At 41.5% G+C, this 20,364-nt stretch overlaps 2 protein-coding genes across 3 annotated transcripts in view; both read left to right on the forward strand.

Moving 5' to 3' along the window:
• Nucleotides 1-6,555, forward strand: part of adgra2 (adhesion G protein-coupled receptor A2) — a 42,124-nt gene extending 35,569 nt beyond the window's left edge. Inside the window, exons 12-19 of the mRNA XM_075468644.1 lie at nt 25-231; nt 386-575; nt 1,715-1,923; nt 2,007-2,134; nt 2,223-2,346; nt 2,483-2,631; nt 3,318-3,407; nt 3,558-6,555. Coding sequence (XP_075324759.1) covers nt 25-231; nt 386-575; nt 1,715-1,923; nt 2,007-2,134; nt 2,223-2,346; nt 2,483-2,631; nt 3,318-3,407; nt 3,558-4,977 — 2,517 coding nt within the window. The 3' untranslated portion in view covers nt 4,978-6,555. The remainder of the gene's footprint in view (nt 1-24; nt 232-385; nt 576-1,714; nt 1,924-2,006; nt 2,135-2,222; nt 2,347-2,482; nt 2,632-3,317; nt 3,408-3,557) is intronic.
• Nucleotides 6,556-6,952: 397 nt separating this feature from the next.
• On the forward strand, nt 6,953-20,270 carry rab11fip1a (RAB11 family interacting protein 1 (class I) a). 2 transcript variants are annotated; one of them, XM_075468645.1, is made up of 6 exons: nt 6,953-7,681; nt 13,607-14,043; nt 14,179-15,058; nt 16,310-17,953; nt 18,708-18,813; nt 18,939-20,270. In XM_075468645.1, the coding sequence occupies exons 1-6, from the start codon at nt 7,332-7,334 to the stop codon at nt 19,140-19,142; spliced, it is 3,621 nt and encodes a 1,206-aa protein (XP_075324760.1). In that variant the 5' UTR covers nt 6,953-7,331; the 3' UTR covers nt 19,143-20,270. The 2 variants fall into 2 exon arrangements, with proteins under 2 accessions (XP_075324760.1, XP_075324762.1); XM_075468647.1 differs by lacking the exon at nt 16,310-17,953.
• Nucleotides 20,271-20,364: the final 94 nt, after the last annotated feature.

Raw genomic sequence — 20,364 nt, forward strand, 5'->3', positions numbered from 1 at the left:
TGGTATTATAATTAATCTGTGCAGGTCTCTAAAAACATTGTAATGGAAGCCCACCTGATTCGACCAGCCCACTTCACTGGTATAACCTGCACTGCATATCAGCGTCATGATATGAGCCAGTCGGTGAGCCGCCCGGGAGTGGATATGTCAGAGTCTACTAATGAACAGCAGCTTCATTTCCGCTGTAGCACAGGCTCACACAACACCTCACTCAACAATTTTCCACTGAAGGTGAGGAATTGGCATGTGTTCTTGCATCTCCCCTTTCTCACTGTAACTACACACAATGCCTTTGGCAACCAATTACGTCTATATTTCCTGTTTTTAAGGTTTATTTTGGATTTGAGCAGATGATATATTATTTGCATGTCTTTTTTCTCTCCAGAATTCTGTAGCTCTGGCCTCTGTCACTCTTCCAGCAACTCTGTTTCATCCTGATGCTGCTGCAGACTGTAAGCTACAGTTTGTAGCCTTCCGAACTGGCAGTTTTTTCCCTCTGTCCGCAAACTCAAGCAATACTGTTGAACACTCCCGCAGGCGAAATGTCAACACCCCTGTCATCTTTGCAGGCCTCGGTAAGAAAACACCTTACCATTTACCATGATTCATCTCTGTTTAGCTCATTGAAAGAGAATGTACAAGTATACAGTTTGATTTACACAAAACATTTATGTACCTTTTTAAATTATTGTTCATGGAGATATTGTGCATGAGTGAAGCGGAATTTAATCTACGTTTTCAAAGTTTCTGAGTCAGATAACAGACAAATCTATTGTTAACCACCCAGCCAAACATGAACAATTAAAACAGTCACCAGGTAAATAACATTAGGTCTCGGAGTAATGGGAAACGGTGCTCTCTGCTCTCAGATGCTGAGGGCAGTTATTTTGTCCCTTCAATTCAATGAGCATAAATCTGATTCTTTGGTCTCATGCGTCGCCAGATCTGTGGATGTGCAGCATTTTAGAATCACGCTTCACAAAATTAGTCCAGTTTTTCTTTAGATTATTCATCTGCAATTTATGTAGATGGCACAAGTTCTGCTGATTCTGGCATCCGGGGATTAACCATTTCCATGATGAAGGTTTGAAACAGTTTGCTAGCTAGTTGCCAGTTCCGGGCAAAAAATAATCTAACTAATATAAAAACTAATAATCCAGTTTTAGGGTTGGAGTCGTTGTTTGCTCGCCTTATTTACTCAACCCCATGACTTGCCCTAAAAATCCTGAGCAGAAAAATGCATGAAAATCTGTTCAACAGTACAACTCCACAATTCAGTAAAATGTATAATTCAGTAAAATAGTTCTCAGCCTTTTAACATGTTTTAAGCAACTACTGTTGAACACATGTAACATGTTTCCATGCAAATATCTGAATTTGCGTTACTCAGATTTTAAACAATGAAAATCTGTGACTTTCACTACCAAAGGTGAGACTTTGAGAATTTTAGATGTTGGTAATGAGACTGTACAGAGAAAGGGAAAAGCTCCAATCAAAGAAGATGTCATGTTTGATAAATTACCTCTTACATATCTTTTTTGCTTCGTAACAAAGAAGAAAAAGACATAAGCAATATTACACTTGCATCAGACATACTGACCTTCTGAAGATATTTTGTAAATGTATACAAAATTTGTGTTCAAATTTTGATTTTAATTCACATTTATCAACTTCGGTGTAGTGTCGGTAATAAATTCCTACTTTTCTGTAACAGACGGCTGCAGCATGTACAACTTCTCTGAGCCTATCTGGGTGTCTTTGCGCCACTTGTCCCCTGGAACTGATGCAGTGGCAGCCCAGTGGACCCTTGAGGGACCGGAGAGGCAAGGAGGCTGGAGCCAGGAGGGGTGTCAGCTTGTCCACAGTGACAGTAGTACCTCCACAATGCGTTGTTCTATGCTCAGTAACTACGCTGTGCTGCAGGTAAGAGAACTTTTAAGGTTTTCTCTATGAACAGCAAGGCTGAATGAGACCACCATCTGACATTGTGTCCGATTTCTTCCTAGGAAGTACCAGACTTCCCCATCTCCAACCCAAACTCTGTGAGGGTGCTCCACCCTGTGGTCTATGCCTGCACTGCAGTGCTCCTCCTTTGCCTCTTCACTATCATTATTACACACATACTACATCACAGGTACTGTAGCATATGTGCAACACACCGCTCACTGTTACTGGCTATTTGCTGCATCTTTTTATAACGTTATAACTCTGTGCTCCTACAGCTCAATTCACATATCCAGGAAAAGTTGGCACACATTACTGAATACCTGTTTCCACATCGCCATGACAACAACAATCTATGCAGGAGGGATAAGCTTGACCAGCTATCCTGTGGTTTGTCAGGCAGTAAGTTTTGAATTCTGAGTTTTACAGAAATTTTGAGTTACAGTTAGAGTTTACAGAGTTACAGATTTTTTCAGTTTTACATTGTCTTTTGGTGTCATGTGAGCTTGACTTCTAATCTGACTGCAATACACAACAGGTGGGCATGGGTCTACACTACTCCTCACTCTCAACGCTGCTGTGGATTGGAGTCAGTGCCAGGGTCATTTACAAAGAAGCTCTGTGGAGAATGCCACGACAGACGGAGGGAGAGTCTCCTGTTCCACCTACTCAGCGACCCATGCTGAGGTCAGTGAGCAGGCCACAGTGCACCTTCACCCACTTCCCGTACCATGAGAGTCTTGTTTGCTGTCAATACGGTTTATGTTTTAGACAGATGCAGGAGTTCTTGTGCAGGACCACCCAAACTGTGCTCCATCAAAAAGTAGTCATTGTGTCCAAAGACCAAAGTCTCTGTATTCAGGAAACCTTGGTGGGGCATCACAGGGGCAAAAAAGCCATAATGTCAGATGAAATTAGAGAATGAGAGAAGAAGAATGTGTGACACCAACATAAAAGATACCATAGGAATTGTCATAAATCAGAGCAGGGTGATTCAAAGGGGTGCACTGTCTTTCCAATACTGCCTTCTGTTCCCCATTCCACTTTCCTGTCCCTGTGATCTTAGAACTGCAGTCATGTACTGTGCCGCTGACCTTACTGAATTTGCAGCCAGTCTTTTATTGCCCACACAGCCAAAAGGAGTCAGGCTGTGATAAATCACTAACTTTGGAGTCTTTATTGACCCCTGTAACACTGAATAATAGCTTGTCTGATCACACAGCTCTGTTCAGATTTTAGACAGAGAGACACAAGTTTGAAAAAGAAAACGGCAGTTAAAAAACCTTTGTTGCAGCCAAAGAACAGACAAGAACTGCTTTTTGTTTCTAAAACTGCAAAAGCTGATTTTGATACATTTTCTTCTGTTATTCCAGGTTCTATTTAATAGCTGATGGAGTTCCTCTTATCATTTGTGGGATCACAGCAGCTGTCAATGTCAACAACTATGGAGACAACAGCCCTTAGTAAGTTCTTGTCTTTTTGTCCTTGAGCCATTTGGCCTTTGACTTGTGTGATGTTTTGTTTGGTGCTGAAGTGAATAATTCTATGTTGAACACACAAAGGCATCCTTGTGTTTGCATTTACGCCTTTTCCATCCTTTCTGCTTTTTGCAGCTGCTGGCTGGTTTGGCGCTCCAGCTTGGGCTCTTTCTTTGTCCCTGCTGGATTAGTAGTGTTGGTGACCTGGATTTATTTCCTGTGCACTGTATTCCGCCTGAGGCACCGTGTGACCAAAGAATGCACAGGAACCACCCTGTCCTCTCCAGGGACTGAGAGCCATCCTGCACTGACAGGAAGCACCAGCCTGCTCTCCAATGACTCAGTGGTGGGACCTATAACCTCAGTTCTGCCTCCAGAGGACCAGTACTCACTGAAGACACAGTTCTTTGTGTTGGTAGCCACCCACTTCCTGTTTGTGGCTCTGTGGTGTTGTGGGGCCATGGCAGTGTGGCTGACAGGCCACACTAGCCTGCTATTTAGCTGCCTCTATGGGATAGTTGCTACAGTTTTTGGGGTGTTTCTGGTGACACACCACTGCTTCCGACGTCTGGATGTGCAGGCGTCATGGCTATCTTGCTGCCCAGGCTATCGTCGCTCCCATCCCATGTCTACTTACACACACACCTGCACAACTGGGAGTGGAGTACAGACATCTGAGCAGGGGTCCCAGCTTTTCATCAACTGCCATCCTCCCGTTGACTCTCATAACTCCTCATCTGCCAGGTCATCTTCCACACCAAGTGGGATCAGCAGCGTTGGTCCTGGGCCTTGCAAACTCACCAACCTGTTGCAAGTGGCACAAGACAATTCAAACAACACTTCACGTGCCCCTACAGGCAACAACACGAGCACCAGTACCGACAACATCACCAAGCCAACAAACAATGTTCTTCCAATTATTAACTCTGCAGCTCCTGTACATCCCCAGAGAAGAAAAATGAGTGGCAGAACTAAACAAGGGAGTAGTCAGTATTATCATCGTGGTGAGGGCAGAGGCCACTATCGTCTTAAAGCTCTAAGGGCTGCTGGTGGTGGGGGCAGTCTTGGAGCTTTAGGGCCCCCAGGTTTAGAGCACCTCAGTTCGTCACATGGTGTTTACAAACAAGCCACAAGTGAGAATGGCAGCATCCACCACAGCCTCTCAGAGAACCAGGCCAGCCTGCTCACAAATGGGAAGCGGGTCGGAGAGTCGATAGCTACCAGTCCCTCAGAGGGAAGTGATGGGGGCAGCAGCGGCAGCCGCAAACCCTTCCCTCTGCCCCCTTCCGTGGCCAGCAGAGTGACCATGCATGGCGCTCAGAGACGATGCTCCAGCAGAGACAATTTGAAAGCAGCAGCGTCTGCAGAGCGAGAAACAAAGCGCTGCTCCTACCCTTTAAACAGTGTCACCACCACTGTGCCAGGGGCTGCTGCCCCAAATGGCACCCTGAAGTCATCAGTGCTAGAGCTTGAGCAGGACATGAGTGGCACAGATCAATCCCAGAGTTCTGTTGGAATGAAGAGTGGTTTGTGGAAAAGTGAAACCACAGTGTAAACTATACTTACAGTGAACATCTATGCATGACCTTAATGAAAAGATTGGGTTATGTTTAATGGTCTCTTGATAATTATGTAATTTAATTAAGATATGATATCACGAAGGCATCCAGGACCCTAAACTGGTACTTTTGCCTCTGTAGCATTGTAAGAGTTTGCTGTGAAATGATAAGGCAGTTTTTTTCATGGTCATTTTCAAGCATAAGATACGCATTTATTTTATTCACTTTACAAAAAAAAATGTACAAGATATTTCTGAAGTTGGCATATGATGTTGACTTTGGATGTCTAATGAAAGCTTTATTGTTTTAGTTGTATTTTTTCTATGCACGAAATTGAATACAAAATGGTCCATTTCTAAAGTTCAGCTATATGCATTTAATCTGAGGGCAACCTTTCACCCTTGTGTTTTCTTCAAGTGATTGTATGTATGTGCTCCTGTATGCACTTGTTTGCTCTCTGTCTGCTTGTGTGTATGTGTGTGTGGGTGTGTGACTATGAAGACACAATAAGAGAAGACTTGCATGAGTGTGGCTGTACAGAATCTCAGAGTGAATTAAAATCCTATGTGATACTTTTGAATATAAAAGATGTTACCTTTATTTCTGTGTAGTCTTATCAGCACTGACAGGGTGTCCCTTATGTAACGAACTTAGAAAGAATTAAAAAAAAAAAAAATCAGGCGTGAAAAGAATGGGTTTCTCATATCCACAGACAGTATTCACTTCCAGTAGAAGACCTTTTAAAGCCTGAATGGTTGCCCCCTTCTGGACAGCAGAGCCATTTAAGTCATTTTCAGGGATGAAAAAATGCTTCAAGGATGCAAATTAAACTGAATGAATTCTAAACTGTGATTTTGGTGTGGTGTGGTCTGGAGGTCTTAAAAAAATTCAAATATATACAGTATAATTGCCAATTGGCAACATAATTGCCATATATCAGGTGCTTGGTCAAAACTATAACAGTATGAGCAGGCTTACAAAAGCCCCTTGTTTACTTCTGTTTTTAATCTGTCTGATACACTTGCTATTTAGGAAATTACATAAGCAGGAAACAGTATTTCTACCATGCAAGTCATTGTCATGGGTTTTTCCATTGTTCTCTCAGACCAGATTCTGCATATTATTAGTCCTTGGTGTTTCAGTTTGCTCAGTCTGTAGTGCACAGTGCTGTATAATCTGTGGGTAGTATTAGATAAGCCCCAACCAGGAAATGACTTAGACTCATATCTGTAATTATCAACACTAAAGTCAGCTTGGTTTGCTCATGATTCAGAATGAATTTTGTAATCTGCCTTGAGGTTTAATTTTAACTTTGTCTCCTTGTCAGTTAACTGCTATTTGGTTAACGATTTCTAAGTTGAAGGGTGTATCCAAGAGAAATTACGTTATGTGATATATTTGAAAACGACATTTCTTATTTGCTTGAGAATCAAGCCAATGTCAAAGTGTTTTCAATGATTTACACTTCTAATGAGTTGTGTAGGCTACCCTTTTACACATTACACAGGCCTAAAAAGCCTTTGAATATAAGACGATAAGAAATATTTGTTCATAATAATATGTTCAAGTTACTGAAGAGATATTGCCTAAAAGGATTTACATTTAAAAATAAAAAATGAACTTCTACATGTTAAGATGGCTGTGAGACAAAAGATGTTCCTATGTTGTCTTCACAAAAAAATGTGAAAACACATTTACTCTCAATGCCTCCTGCTCCCCAGGTTTACTTTTAGTCTCACTGGACTGAGTTCAGTAATGATTTCTATGCAAATTACTTTTCCTACGCCTTCAACAACATTATACTGACTCCTGATCAGTGGTTTATAACGCAAATTAACGGTCCGCAACTTTCAACGCCCCCCTTTTACATTGTCCAATCAAAGATGGGATTTAAAAAACTGACAAGAATATGAGCCAATCAGTGAACTATGTATAGAGTATGGGTGGGAACTTATGACATCAGGGAAGTGAACTGTGAAACTTGGTGGTGGAGGCATTACGAAGGAGTTGTGTTTATGAAAGCCTCTTAAAAGAAGTTGTCGCACTGCAGTGATGTCGTAGTTAGGATACTTCAGCGAGTAATAGTACTAACTTGGTTATCCGAATGTTAAGTCAACTCAGATGCTATTAGAGACTGAGGAGTACCTTTCGAAGAGGAGCGTGAAGCATTACGACATCCAACTGAGCTTCCTGAACTGAAGTCAAGTGCTAGGTGGCCGAGAACTACGGCCACAGAGGACGCTGAAGGTGAAAAAGGTTCAGAAAAAGGTTGACTGCCACTCAGACGTTTTAAGCTATCTCTAAAGGCCAGTTCAGATACATTTTTGGTGAAATTTAACGGACTTTCGCGATGTCGCTGATTGACCAGAGCCAACAGTGGTTTCCTACGAGTGTCCAGGTAACGGTGCATCAAGCTCGGAACCTTCGCATCAAGGGCAAGAATGGCACCAACGACGCCTATGCCATCATCCAGGTGGCCAAAGACAAGTTTTCTACTTCTGTGGCAGAGAAATGTGTTGCTCCAGTTTGGAAGGAAGAGGCTGCGTTTGACTTGCCCCTCTTCCACCCTGGAAACGCTGAGCGCTGTACACTGTACATAATAGTAATGCACCGTGCCCAGATGGGGCTCGACAAGTTCCTGGGCCAAGCTGTCATCAATCTACTGGATCTTTATGACAACAAGTCTCGCAAAAAGACAGAGTAAGTCAATATAGTTGCACTGGTGTGGCTTGTTTCAAATTCAGTTAAAACATTCGTGATGTTTTTGCCACTTCGTGCTGAAAACTTTTATTTTACATGCTCACACGGCCGGGGTTTGTTGTTCATTGTCTTAAAGTTTACAAAGGTCGAGACAATATATTATTTATTTATAATGTATGAATGAAGTCTTGATTCCAGTTTTGGAACAGTGCAGTAATACTAAAATACTCACTGACTCAGAAAGCTTAGGTCAATTTTAATATTCCTTGGTGAAGGTAGTTAAACAAACATAAGATTTAACCCTCACCTACTTTCTTCATTTACATTTATTTCCCTACATTATTATAAGCCAGGGTTGCTCTCTCTGGGGGAAAAAAAAACCTACTGTATTTCCATTTTCCATAGGGTGGTTGATCTAAAATCAGCCTTAAAGGACCAGATTTTTTTCAACAAAGTTCCTCCATACTCTAGTTTTATTCTGGTCAGTTTTAATTGATGTCTCGGATGTCTGTTTTGGCATGTCCCTTTATTGTAGGTTTAAATCTTATTTTACACAGTTTTTGTTGTTTGCAGACACCCACCAGATTATGACCTTTTTAAGCAGGAAACATCTTATTGGCATGATTTGAAACATCAGCGCTGGTCTAATGATGTTGGATCTTCAGTTACCAACTAAACCTGGTCTCTTCTTTAGGTGAATTGAGTTATCAGCGTTACTTCAAAAATAGATGAGCTTTAAATTTTGTTAAGCACTTTCTCACCAATATTTGAGCAGTCCTTTTGTTTTTTCAATTAATTTAACCTTTATTTTACTAGCAAGTACCACTGAAATCAGCAATCTCTCTTTCAGAGACTTTACACCCAGCTCAGCACAGTTGAGTCGACCTGGCCATTAGAGTGCACCACCATCCTTGTCCCAGTATACATGCACAAGAGCAAAATCGAGTTTTGACGGACTTATGGCCATCGTCTTGACCCTGTGGACCATGAGAAAACACTCAAGACATTTTTTACCACTTCCAACTTTATCTAATGGAAATCATCGTGCGTGTAAGTAGAGCAGGATTCACAGCACAGACGCTGTCTTTAAGTTGTTTGGATGATGATTTTTTTTTTTTCAGATGAAGCTGTAATTATAAAATCGGGAATTATATTAGGGCAGAGCGACAGTCTTCAAATGTTTTAAGCGACTGCGAGTTGACACGTAGCCTCGATGGGCCGATTTTCAGCCACAATCTGTGACACATTTAGCTGTCGGACAAAGAAAAAATATGTGAATTGTGTGGAGCACCAAGGCCCATTTGAGTGTACTTGAGCATACAGATAGACTAAGATTAATGTCTGAAACGTACAATACACAAATAAATATATATTGTTATGTATCAAAGCACCTTTTTGTATGTCTGAGTCAACTACGGTGCAGTTGAAATAGATTTCAAAACAAATAGGCTATAGCATGAAAACAGGAACGAGTTAAATATTTAGTATGTAGGATGAAGGGACCCGAATCATGCAAGTCTATTCCAATGAAAACATGTTACACTCTGAAACTTTAACGGAGTACTTTCTTCTATAAGTTTCTGGCTTGAAAAACAGAAAACCTTTATCTGTCTTGTCTGTCTTTGTTGGACCAACCCTAAACATTTGTCTGTGACTTTCAGTTCATAAATTGGTGTGAAGCCAGCACTGTCACTGACAGCTTAATGATGGCAGCCTACCTGGAAGTCATCCTCTCACTGTGCTGTTCATAGTCGTACACATTCCTCGGGGCTTTTCGGTTGCTTACGATGACTGCTCACGCCCAGTCATGCATTACATGAATCAGGTTGACATGCGAGGTTTGACATAGCAAGAGGTGGAATATGGGTGTAACAGGAACCAAAATAAACCGTTGGTTTGGTGCTGTATTAGGACATGCACACCCTCTTATGTAAGATACATTTTTAGAATAAAGATGACTCGATGGAGACTCCGTGTTCACATCACCCCGGTCAAGCTTGCCAGCGTGGCCTTTAATTTTAAAGTGACCCTCAGATAGATAAACTGAGTGAACTAGAGCTTATGAGTTCTCTGTAATCACTCACCCAAGGACTACCTCGATATGGTGCTGGAATGACCTCATTCAGTGTTATTGTACCATCATATCTGAAATGTTATCTTTTGTTTGCTCAGTATGTTTTTACACCCTTATGGCAAAGTTCATTTCTTACTATTTCCTTCTCCCCTGCTCCCTCTGTCTTCTTTCCGACTGAGCGCACCCACTGGGTATTGGATGTTGCTGTTTTTTCCTTGAAGTGTGTGGTGTTATATTACTATCCTGCTTCCCTGGTGTGCTGACAAAGGGAGTGACATTCAAGACTTTGTTTTCCTGCAGAAAGGGATGCCCAAAGTTTGGGTATGAGTGCATATCATTTCCAGCCGAAAGACCCCGTATGTTTTCCTGCTCCTAGATTAATTTTTTTACACAAGAATGTTCATTTTTCGATCGACCAAGTTCTTATTATCTTAGATTAAGAGTAAGTATTAGTTATTTTCATCACTGTTAACACTCCCGATGATTTCCTTAATAAAATAAAATCTCATTTTCATGCAGCACAAAATTACTTCTTCAGTTTGATAATTGTTTCCACAAAAACTAAAGTTTCCTCTTTTTTTCTTTTTTTTAATTCTAAAATCCACATGTATCTTATCTATATGTCCAGTTTCATTAAAAAAAATTTCAGCTATCAGAGCTGTCATTTTCTTTAATCCCAATGGTCATATTCAAACAAGATCAGTACATAGATTTTTGTTTTAGACTGTTTTTAAATGATCCAGAGTTCAGTAAACCTGGGTTCTCTGCATTAGTTTATCCTTGGTTTATTTTGTATAATTGCGTTAAACCTTCATAAATCACGGTTAAGAACTTCCATGCCAACAACTTGTTGGCACAGGGTGTGTGTTGCTAAGTGGGTGACAAGCAAGTCTTCATCGTTCAGAGGTGTAACGTGGCTGTGACTCAGCTTCACTGACGTGCTTCCTTGCACGGCAATGGGAGCTTTACAAATGATGCTGCTTTCAACCTTAATGGCCGAGTTAAAAGTGAACTGCTCACGCAGTTTTGATATTTTTGAAGATGTTGCCATAGCACCAGTGTTCAACTCACTGCAGTTACCTACATTTCAGGGCATACTGACTCCGCATGATAAATACGAGCAACAGTGGACTATTAAATTGGTTGGCGGCTATTTTGGACATACTTTTTAGTCAACTACCTTGATTATAATTATTCATTGTACCCTTAACCTGGAACGGCTGCATTACAGGGCAGTAGAATGTACTTTTTCTAGCTTTAGATATTTTGTGGTCATCGTGCTATTTGACCAGTTCCAAGTTTTACAGAGAAGGTTCACCGGAGTCAGGTTCATGTGAACAGACTCATGAGCCACCCTCTTTATTGTGTAAACAAAGAGCAGGGCAGTGTTGCTAACGGCTCCCCATCCTGATGAAACCATACCAGTACATTAATCCAACATTAAAATGACTTTCAGTGAATTCAAATAAAGCATCGCAGCATGGCCTTAAGAGTATTTAAAAGAGATATTATTGCTTAGGTATTCTAGAAAAACCTGGAATCACAATCAAACATTAGTATATGGTGTCAGTGAGTGTGTAATACCAACAACATTCCAATGAAACCTATCTGTATATTACTGTATTACATCTAATTATTTTATTGGCAGAATACTTTCTGGTGTTGCTCACAGTTTAAATGGTGGCTCTCTTGTTAATTATTAATGTGAAAGAGAAGTGCGAGTGACATTTACCAGAGGAACCTGTCCAGCAGGATCGGTGAGCTCATACATCAGGAGCACTGCTCTGTATTCTGTGCAAACAATACAGAACCTGAGCACCCTGACCTAATAATAACTCCATCAATGCTTTGTGTCTCAACAATCATACAAGTGCACACCCCTCTAATTGTTGTGAACAAGAGCAACAACAAAAAAAATTCTTGGCTGGCCTGAGAAAGTGTTATCTGCCTGTGTTTGTAGTTGGACTCGGTTAGTTATTATTTGACGCAGCGTTCTTGCTTTAGGGTGGGAGACGGGACTGTTAGAATTGTTTTTCTGACGCGTCACATCACGTTCTGTGCAGCACCTCCTTGCATGTTTGGAGGCGTTTGAGGAATGTTGGTTCACTCCTAAGCGTGTTTCCTCCCCAGAGAGCCTGTGTGGGTGTCTGTTACAAGACTTGAAGATTGATCCTCCAAAATTAAACCCCCATAAGAATTACCTGTTGTACAGTGATGCATAGCTTCAAGATATCAGTTCATCTCTTCCGAGGGTTCATCAACCAGAATGAGGTGAAACAGTTGTTGGACTGCTGTGGAAAAGCAATGGGTTTTTTTTTAAAGAGGGAAAGGCTTGCCATGGTGGGCACTTTAGCCACACTGTTGGTTTATCTGAGGACAGGAAGGCCTAAATTGTAGAGATGGAAACTCTTGTATGTAGTGGCATCAACCGTTTGTTTTGGTTTGACTTTAAACAGGGCTCTCCAGAACACTCTTACCGTTCCCTTGCAGACAATAAGTGCTGGTCCTGTTCTACAGAAAGGACACGACGCGGGGAAGCCTGAACAAAGCTGTAATTGTCAGGCTTTATCTGCGGCTGTTGTGGTACGCCCAGCAGGAACTGGAACGAACTGTACACCCGTTAATGATACCCATCACTCTCAGGTCTAACAAGACGCAGCAGTTTAATGCCAACAGATCTGAAATATCTATGGTCAGAATTGTTTGGGATCAAGTAAATTATATCGGGATGTGCGTGCTTTTTTATTTTTCTGATAATTTTTTTTTTTTATCTTGCAGATAACTTTAACCTAACTTGTAGGTACCATACATGGCTTTGCTTACATGGCAGTACTATCAAATCCAATGACCACATAAAGCTTTACGTCATGGACATTATTATAGTTAATGTATTCATTAATCCATTCCTTGTTTTAAACTATGTTTGTTGTAAATAAATGTTAAATAGGAGCAGTCCAGCACTATAAATTAGAAGACTGCTTTGGGATTGAGACAGACTCAAATTTCATGGTAGTTTTAACATTTCTGTGGGTGGGATCGGATGATCACAAAATAAACTGTTAGTCCCAGTGTTTGGAGTTTCCAAGCGTTAGCCACAGTCAACAAGGGAAGTTGAAAAGAATATTAAAGCATGTTTGACAATATAGAAGCAAAGGTCAGATCCTCTCACATCTGGACAATTGACTTAGTTGTGAACATGCTTGACAGACTATATGGAAGAAGGGAGGGCATGAATTCAATGAGAGTGTTGTGTGAATCGAATAGTTGGTTGTCAGAATTCGAGCGGGATTAAGAAAACATTTTGGCCTTCCTCAGGGCTTTGGCATACCTTCTTCTAGCCATTTCTAAGCATTGTGCCTCACCTCTAATTGTTTTTTTTTATTATTTGAGCAATCCTGCCAACAAACACATTAACTGTCCCAACCAGATAGCCTCATTGTCACATATAAAATGCCCATCCCAAAAGCTTCTTTCTCACATTATGTTTGATTAATAAACAGCAAATGATCAGTATTTTCATTTTTTCAGAGCAAGGACAGAATAGTTTGCAGTATAACTTGTGTAACTAAAAGCTATATCAGAAACTCTTTTACGATTTCACCTGTTTTATAAAAGACTAAAACTTAACTGTTTATCTTGATTAAAAAGGCAGTGCCTTAATCAAAGGTAATGCACAGGGATGTACGAGTTGAAGTCTTGGTGTATTGTAGTTTTTTTTAACTTGACCTACTAAGCGATGGATTGGGGACTAAATTACCCCAAAAAGGCGGTGATAGCGATTTAATCTTTAAATCAACATAAATTCGAGGATGGAGTTTTAAACATGCCACTCATCCTTTTTGTCATTTCAGATGGTTCAAGCTTGTGGACAAGACTGGAAAGGAGGACAAGGTGCGAGGGGAGGTGCTCCTAGATATGCAGTTTATGAGAAACAACATGTCAGCTAGCATGTTTGACCTTTCAATGCAAGACAAACCACGCTCTCGCATTTCCAAGCTGAAGGACAAAGTCCGTGGGAAGAAAAGGGATGGCTTCTCTGACTCTGCTTCAGCTATCGTTCCTTCTGTCAGCCAGGTCCTCACAGACAGCGAAGGAGAGGCTGATGCACAGTCACTTAATCAGTCTCCAGGAGCAAAAAAGAAATCTAAGCTCAAAACCCTCTTTGCGCCCAAGACAAACTTGCAGCGCAACATCTCACAGTCCATGTCTACCCTCGGGACACTTCCTGAAAAGAATTCATCACTCAGTGGCAGCCGCTCATCAGGCCTCAACGTAGATTCTCCTGAAGGTACCTCACCTCTCTTCTCTGTGCCTGCACTGTATGTTGACAGTTCTGCCTTTTGTCTGCTGCACAGTTCTGGTTAAATAGTGTGTTTTTGAATTTCAGTAATGATGTCATTCTTCCCTGTCTCATTTCCCGCAGTTAAAAAGAAATTCAAATTCCTGGGACACAAGCGAACAGGCAGCTCTGACAGCAAGGTGTCTCTTGGTGGTTTCAGCCTCCTGGGAAGGTCCAAACAGAGCAACAGTGACCTGAACAACCTTTGCATCAATGGCAACCATGTGTACACTGAGGAAGAGACCAAGAGTGGCTCTACTCTCAGTTTGAACAGCTCAGGCCAAGGTTCTGTAGAGGATGTCCGTAAACACACTTCTAATGCCTTTGCAGATTCAACAGATAAAACTTTACTAGAGCAACAGCACCATCAAGAGGAAGTGAAAAGAAGGCAAGCAGAAGAAAAACGCATTGCAGAAGCGAAGAGGCTGCAAGAAGAGGAGAAATACAGGGCAGAGGCCAAGAGACAGCAGGAGGAAGAGCAGCACAGGCAACAAGATGAACAAGGAAGGAAAAGACGCTTCCTCGAGGATGAAGCAAGGAGGAAGAAACAGGAGGAGGAGGAGGAAAGGAGAAAGAAAGAAGAAGAACTCAGGATGCTGGAAGCAGCTGAAAATCAGAGGCTTGAGGAAGAGCGTAAAAGAGTAGAGGAGCAGAAACATCAGGAGGAGGCCTCCATGAGCGACAGGCTGTCATCTCTGTTTGGAATGATCAGAAAGAAGGAGGAGAAAAAGGAGGAGGTGCTGCAACCAACTACTGAAGAGCAGGAGCCCATCCCAGCCCCTTGCAGTGAACCCAGAGGTCTCGATCAACCTGTTCCCCACCACTCCACTAACCCATTCGAGGACATTCCCATCAGCCCCGATCGTCCAGTTGATGACCAAAACCCACCCAGCCGCAACCCACAAACCCCCTCTGCCACGGTCTTCCTCAACCGCACTGCTAAGGTGTCTGCTGTCAAACCCAGGTAAGCTGCCTTATTACTCCTGAGGCACTTTAAACAATAAACAGGTTTGCTGCACCATTGTTACGTAATAGCATTACATCATGTCAGTCCTTTGACACTAGGTTTATGCTTATGGTCAGTTCCTTGTTTGCTTACCTAAAGTTTAAAAACTGTTTTCAAATGTCTCACAAGTGAAACTGCTCCCACTGTTGCCCTTGGTTAATAACAGGATTTTATTAACTGAAGGGGTCCCAACACCAGATACAGAGAAAAAGAATTGGCTATTGTCTTCATTGTTATCCATACCCAAATAATTACAAACATTATTTGGGAAAACTCTACTTCCCTCTGATTATTAAGATTTCGTTGACACCTCGTCTCTCGACACTAAAACTTTGGGAAGTCCAAAATGTTCGGTCCTGCCTTTGGTCACATGAGTCGACCGTGCAACTCTTGAGTTGCAAAAACTCTACATTCCAACTGAGAAGTCGACAGAGCCGTTGAACCTGTTTAGTTTGAGCACAGTTGAGAATCTAGGCGTGGCTTGTGTTTGTGAAGATGTGGTGGAACAAGTTGTGGTCTGCATAGAGCTCACGAGGAGTGACTGAGTCACAGTGTTGCTGTCTATGGGGACATTCAGACTACCTGGATATAGTTTGAGCTTTTTTGTCCTTTTTTGACTTTGACTGATCTGATCTTGACTTTATTATACGATCATGGTAAGATGGTGTTTTTTCATTGATATTTTTGTCACAGTCGTCAATGTTTGGCAGATATCAGATAGTGTCCTGTCCAGTCAAGGTTGTTCATTTAACTTGTTTGAGATTTATTCCTTTTATGTGTGCTGTAATGTTGGTCTGATAATGATCTAAGTAGAATGATCTCATTGTTGTGTATAAACATCTCTGAGTCACAGCTGAACATTGAAAAATAGAGGTCAGTGGCAGATTTTTTTGAAGTGAACGTCACTTCTGTCTGTTGGCTGGCCTTAAAACCAGAGACCAGCCATCTCTTAAGAGGCGGCTGATTTTAGTTCATATATGCAATGTAGTCTTTGTCACAGATTTATGCTTTCATTATAAAACTATAACATGATTATGTTGGGAATTGATCCAAAGCTATGTCATATGAAATCGTAGATGGGAATTTATTAGAGCTGTTACCAACTTGTTGACATGTGACACCCTGGTTCATCTGGTGACGGGTTGATTATTGGTGACAGTGAATTTGGGCACACTGACCTGTAGGCCTTTGTTTTTCACTTCTTGGCAGATTGGCTCCAATTTCGGAGTCTGAACACACTGACTCCCAGCCCCCTTCCCCAGCCACCTCTGAGTCTGCCCTCTCATGTGTTCCACCTGAGTCCCCTGACACTTTCTCCAACCTACACTCATTTTTAGCCCCACCAAACAAAAGCCAGAGCCTATCAGGTTCTCCTTGCGGCAGCACAGAGAATTTGTCTTTTTTGGGATCAGACGCATCTTCACCCACCATGGCAGATCAGAAGAGAAGAGTCCTCCTACCACCCTTGTATGCTCAGCATGAAACCAAGACAGGTTCTCCTCCTGTCAGGGAGATAAAAAACCCTGCATATGTAGATACAGAAGGATCACAACAAGGGACGAAATTGTCGCTACCTCTCCCTGATTATGAAACACTGTTTCCCCTAAAGAGACATGGAGTGCAAGCACAGAGTCGGTGGGATCACATAATTGCTGAGGTCAATCAGAGACATAGAGACACTCCGCCTGAACTTCTGGGTACAGAGATGAGTGTGGATGGCCCACAAGAACTTCAACCAAGTCCTGGATCTTCCATATCAAAGGATAGCCTTACTATTAGGAATTATCAGGAGACTAAACCTGTGTCATCAAAAAAAGTAGCTGCCCCAGCTCCCCCTAAACCAGTGCCCTCTCCACACTCTCGATCAGTTGTAGATTCCAGTCAGAACATAAGGCCTAATCCTTCTGCAGTCCCAACTTCTGGGAAAACGGACATCTCAAACCAGGGGATGACCAGAGATGGAGAAATCAAGGCGCTCCAACCCTCACCCGCACCTAGACCATCGAGCCAAACGGCTTTTGATAGGACTCCATCAGCTGATCAAAGGAAAACGCAAGTCTCCTTGAACAAAGAAGCACCCACAGCTAAACCCAGACAAAAGGTTAAAGAGCCGAAAGAGCAAGAGGAAACATTGTCCAGTTCAAATGTGGGCAGTATGGACAAAAAGGTGAAGGAGACCTTTGCAGAAGTTCCCATTACAGAACACCTCCCCAAAGACCCGTGGGCACAGCCAAAGCAGAACCTTTTTACCAGCCATGAGCAGAAAGAGCAGAAACTTGAAGATCTGGGAATGACAGCAGATGATTTTGATCACATTTTTAATCAAGAAAAAACGGCTGATCCCTTTGCTTATTTCAGTGCCCACGATTCCAACAAAAAGAGTGACGATAGGAAAAAAGAGGATGATTCAAAACAAGTCAGTTCTGCTTTTCAGAGAAAAAATTCCCAGAGAGAAAAACGGATTCTTCCATCCACAGCTCGCTCAGATGATAAGAGTTTCGTGTCTCAACAAGAAGCCGCATTTAAAGAGGGAACAACTGTACCCACAGCAATTCAAGGGTTCTCTGCAAGACATGTCCCAAATGCATCTGTCGCTCTGCAGTCTCAGGCTGATGTGAAAACACAAAACAGTCTTTATGCTGAAGAGGATTCATTCAGAGCTCAACCTTTATATGTACCTTCAGCTTTAGCCTCCTCAGAGTCTCTTGAGGTAGTTATGGAGGAACCAGCATCGCAGACAGGAAGTGTGCCTGGGGGAAAGGCGCTTTTGAGAGCATGGGTCTCCCCCTCCGAAGTTCAGCCTGTCAGTACTCCGAATATTAATGGAGGTGGGCTAGCCTTAACTCCACGCAGGTGAGACTCAAAGGTCTACTTACAAAGTTCGCATTTGTGGCCTTTTCTACTTGTATTCAGAGACAACTCAGTTGTTGGTATTCATCTTGGGTATTACTGTTATCTTGGGCTCTTGGCATCTTTCCTCATCCTGAGTTAAATTCTGAATAATGCGGTGAAGATCAAAAAGTTTTAGAGTCCATATTACACTCAATTTAAAGTGGCCGTTTCTGTTTTATGTGCCTGTCGTAATAGGTTTACATGCATTAGGATCCTTACACTGTACACCTTGGTGCAGCGCCTCTTGTTATCTTACGTCTGAAATGCTTCGTTAGCTGCTGTCGCCATAAGGAACCCCCCCACCCCCCAAAAAAATGGTGGTGTGAGGCTCCTTTTTTGTTGTAAGTGGGCTGAAATAGCCACAAGGAAGGACTCATATAAACATGTCACGGTTCAATGTTGTTAAGTATTGGAAGAAAAATTTGGACTAAGAATGAGGCATTTCAGGCAGCTCAGGAGTCTTCTGCGGGAGGCAATGAATCCTGTCGGTTTGGACTTTGGGTTTTTTAACTTCGTAGACCTCTGACATGCACACAAAACCGCCCCTTAAAATAAGCATAATATGACCTCTTTAATCTCTGTCTGGTGCATTCAGTATTCTTGTTTTCATGTTCTGTCATTCTGTACCTGTTGTTCTACTTTCCCGCATTTAATTATTTTTTGGATCTTTTTTTTCCCTCCTTTTAAAAAAATAAAATAAAATAAAATGATTTAGGCCTCATCCCGTGAAGCCCATGAGCTCAGCTGAGAGCCAGAATCACATCAGCCCTCTTGCTGTGAAAGAAATAAAAGTGCGAGACAGTTCACCTGGGAAGATTAAAGTAAGTGGATTTTGCTGCAGCAAGAATTCTGGTCCGGATGAAAATGGCATCTGATTTTACCCAGTAAAGTAAGATTATTTAAAAGTTTAGCATCTACTATATTCATTTCTTTTCGTTCCTTTCAGGTGGTAGAACCAGTGGCAAGTGGCCCTTACAGTCAGCTGACGCAAGAGGAGCTGATCACTCTGGTTGTGAAGCAGCAGGTGGACCTGTCCAGGAAGGACGCCAAGATTGGTGAGCTCGAAGAGTACATAGACAACCTGCTGGTCCGTGTTATAGAGGAGAAACCTGCTATTCTGCACGCCCTCAACGCTGCCAAGCCAGTGTAAGGTCACTCTTAATGAGTCAGCTGTGTTTCATGCGTGTGTTCGTATGGTTGCCGCAGCGTACCGGGACATGGTACCACTAAGAGGGTCTTTGAGCATATGCACTTTTTTTTAGTTTCAGGGTGAAAAAGATTTGAGAACGCTGGAAAATAGACTCTGGTGATGAATAAAAAGCAAGTAAAAAATCTTTATATAAGCAGAAGATTGTAATTGTCTCGATACTAAGGTACTACAATTTGTTTTAAAAACCTATAATAATAATTTTGATTTATATACTGCAACTGTTGGTTGAATTTTGTTTCATATACTTCAAATGTCCAGAGGACTATTTTCTGGCCTTTTTATTCTACCTTGAGCTTTATGTAACTTATTGATGCCTATTCAATCAACCCTTACATAACCTTAAATGACTGTTTTATATTTGTTCATCTGTCCCTCCACTACTAAAGTCTTCTTTTTTTTTTTTTTTTTTGGTTGATCCCTGAGTTTTAAAAACCAGACAATGAACAACATTCAAACCTCTGTACTCACCACAGTGGAATGTAACTTTGTCATTTAGCCTTTTAAAAGATAACGTGCCTATTGTTGCTGGTTTCATTTAGAAAATAAGCAGCGACTACAAGCAGGCAGCTACTGTACTATGCTATGACACTATGCTCTATAGTTTGAACTGCATTGTAGCTGCAGACGTTTTTTTTCCCTTTATGTTTAATAGCCTGTTCACAAAGATTTTGATCACTGTGATTGTTGTTGTATTTATGTGATGAAAACCAGAAATAATAAACAGCTATTAATCAAAGAAACAGTAATAACCAGCCTTGCCTTTGCATTTGAATTAAACTAATGAATGCATTTACAAACTAATAATTTATATGTAGGCTGAAATTAGCAATATTCATCTTCCTAATGTACTGAACTGTGCCTTCTATTCATTTTTCCTGAATGTTATGTAAGATATGTCAGATGGAGAATTGTTGGCTGCATCTCTTTGCTGAGAGAATGTACTGTTTGTACAGTTTGAAGTGTTAGTCTGGGATGAAAATTGTACTACAACTGATGGAAACGTCTGAACGGTGTGAAACAGAGAGGTTTAACTTTGATTGAAATAAAGACACTATTATTATACCACCAGATTGTTTGTAATTGGAGTTATTTACAGTGTTTCAGCATTTTACATGCCTAAATGTCAATATGCATAAGTAGCATCACTTAACACTCAAACAAC

This window comes from Odontesthes bonariensis, chromosome 6, assembly GCF_027942865.1.
Source record: "Odontesthes bonariensis isolate fOdoBon6 chromosome 6, fOdoBon6.hap1, whole genome shotgun sequence".
NCBI classification, from domain to species: Eukaryota; Metazoa; Chordata; class Actinopteri; order Atheriniformes; family Atherinopsidae; genus Odontesthes; species Odontesthes bonariensis.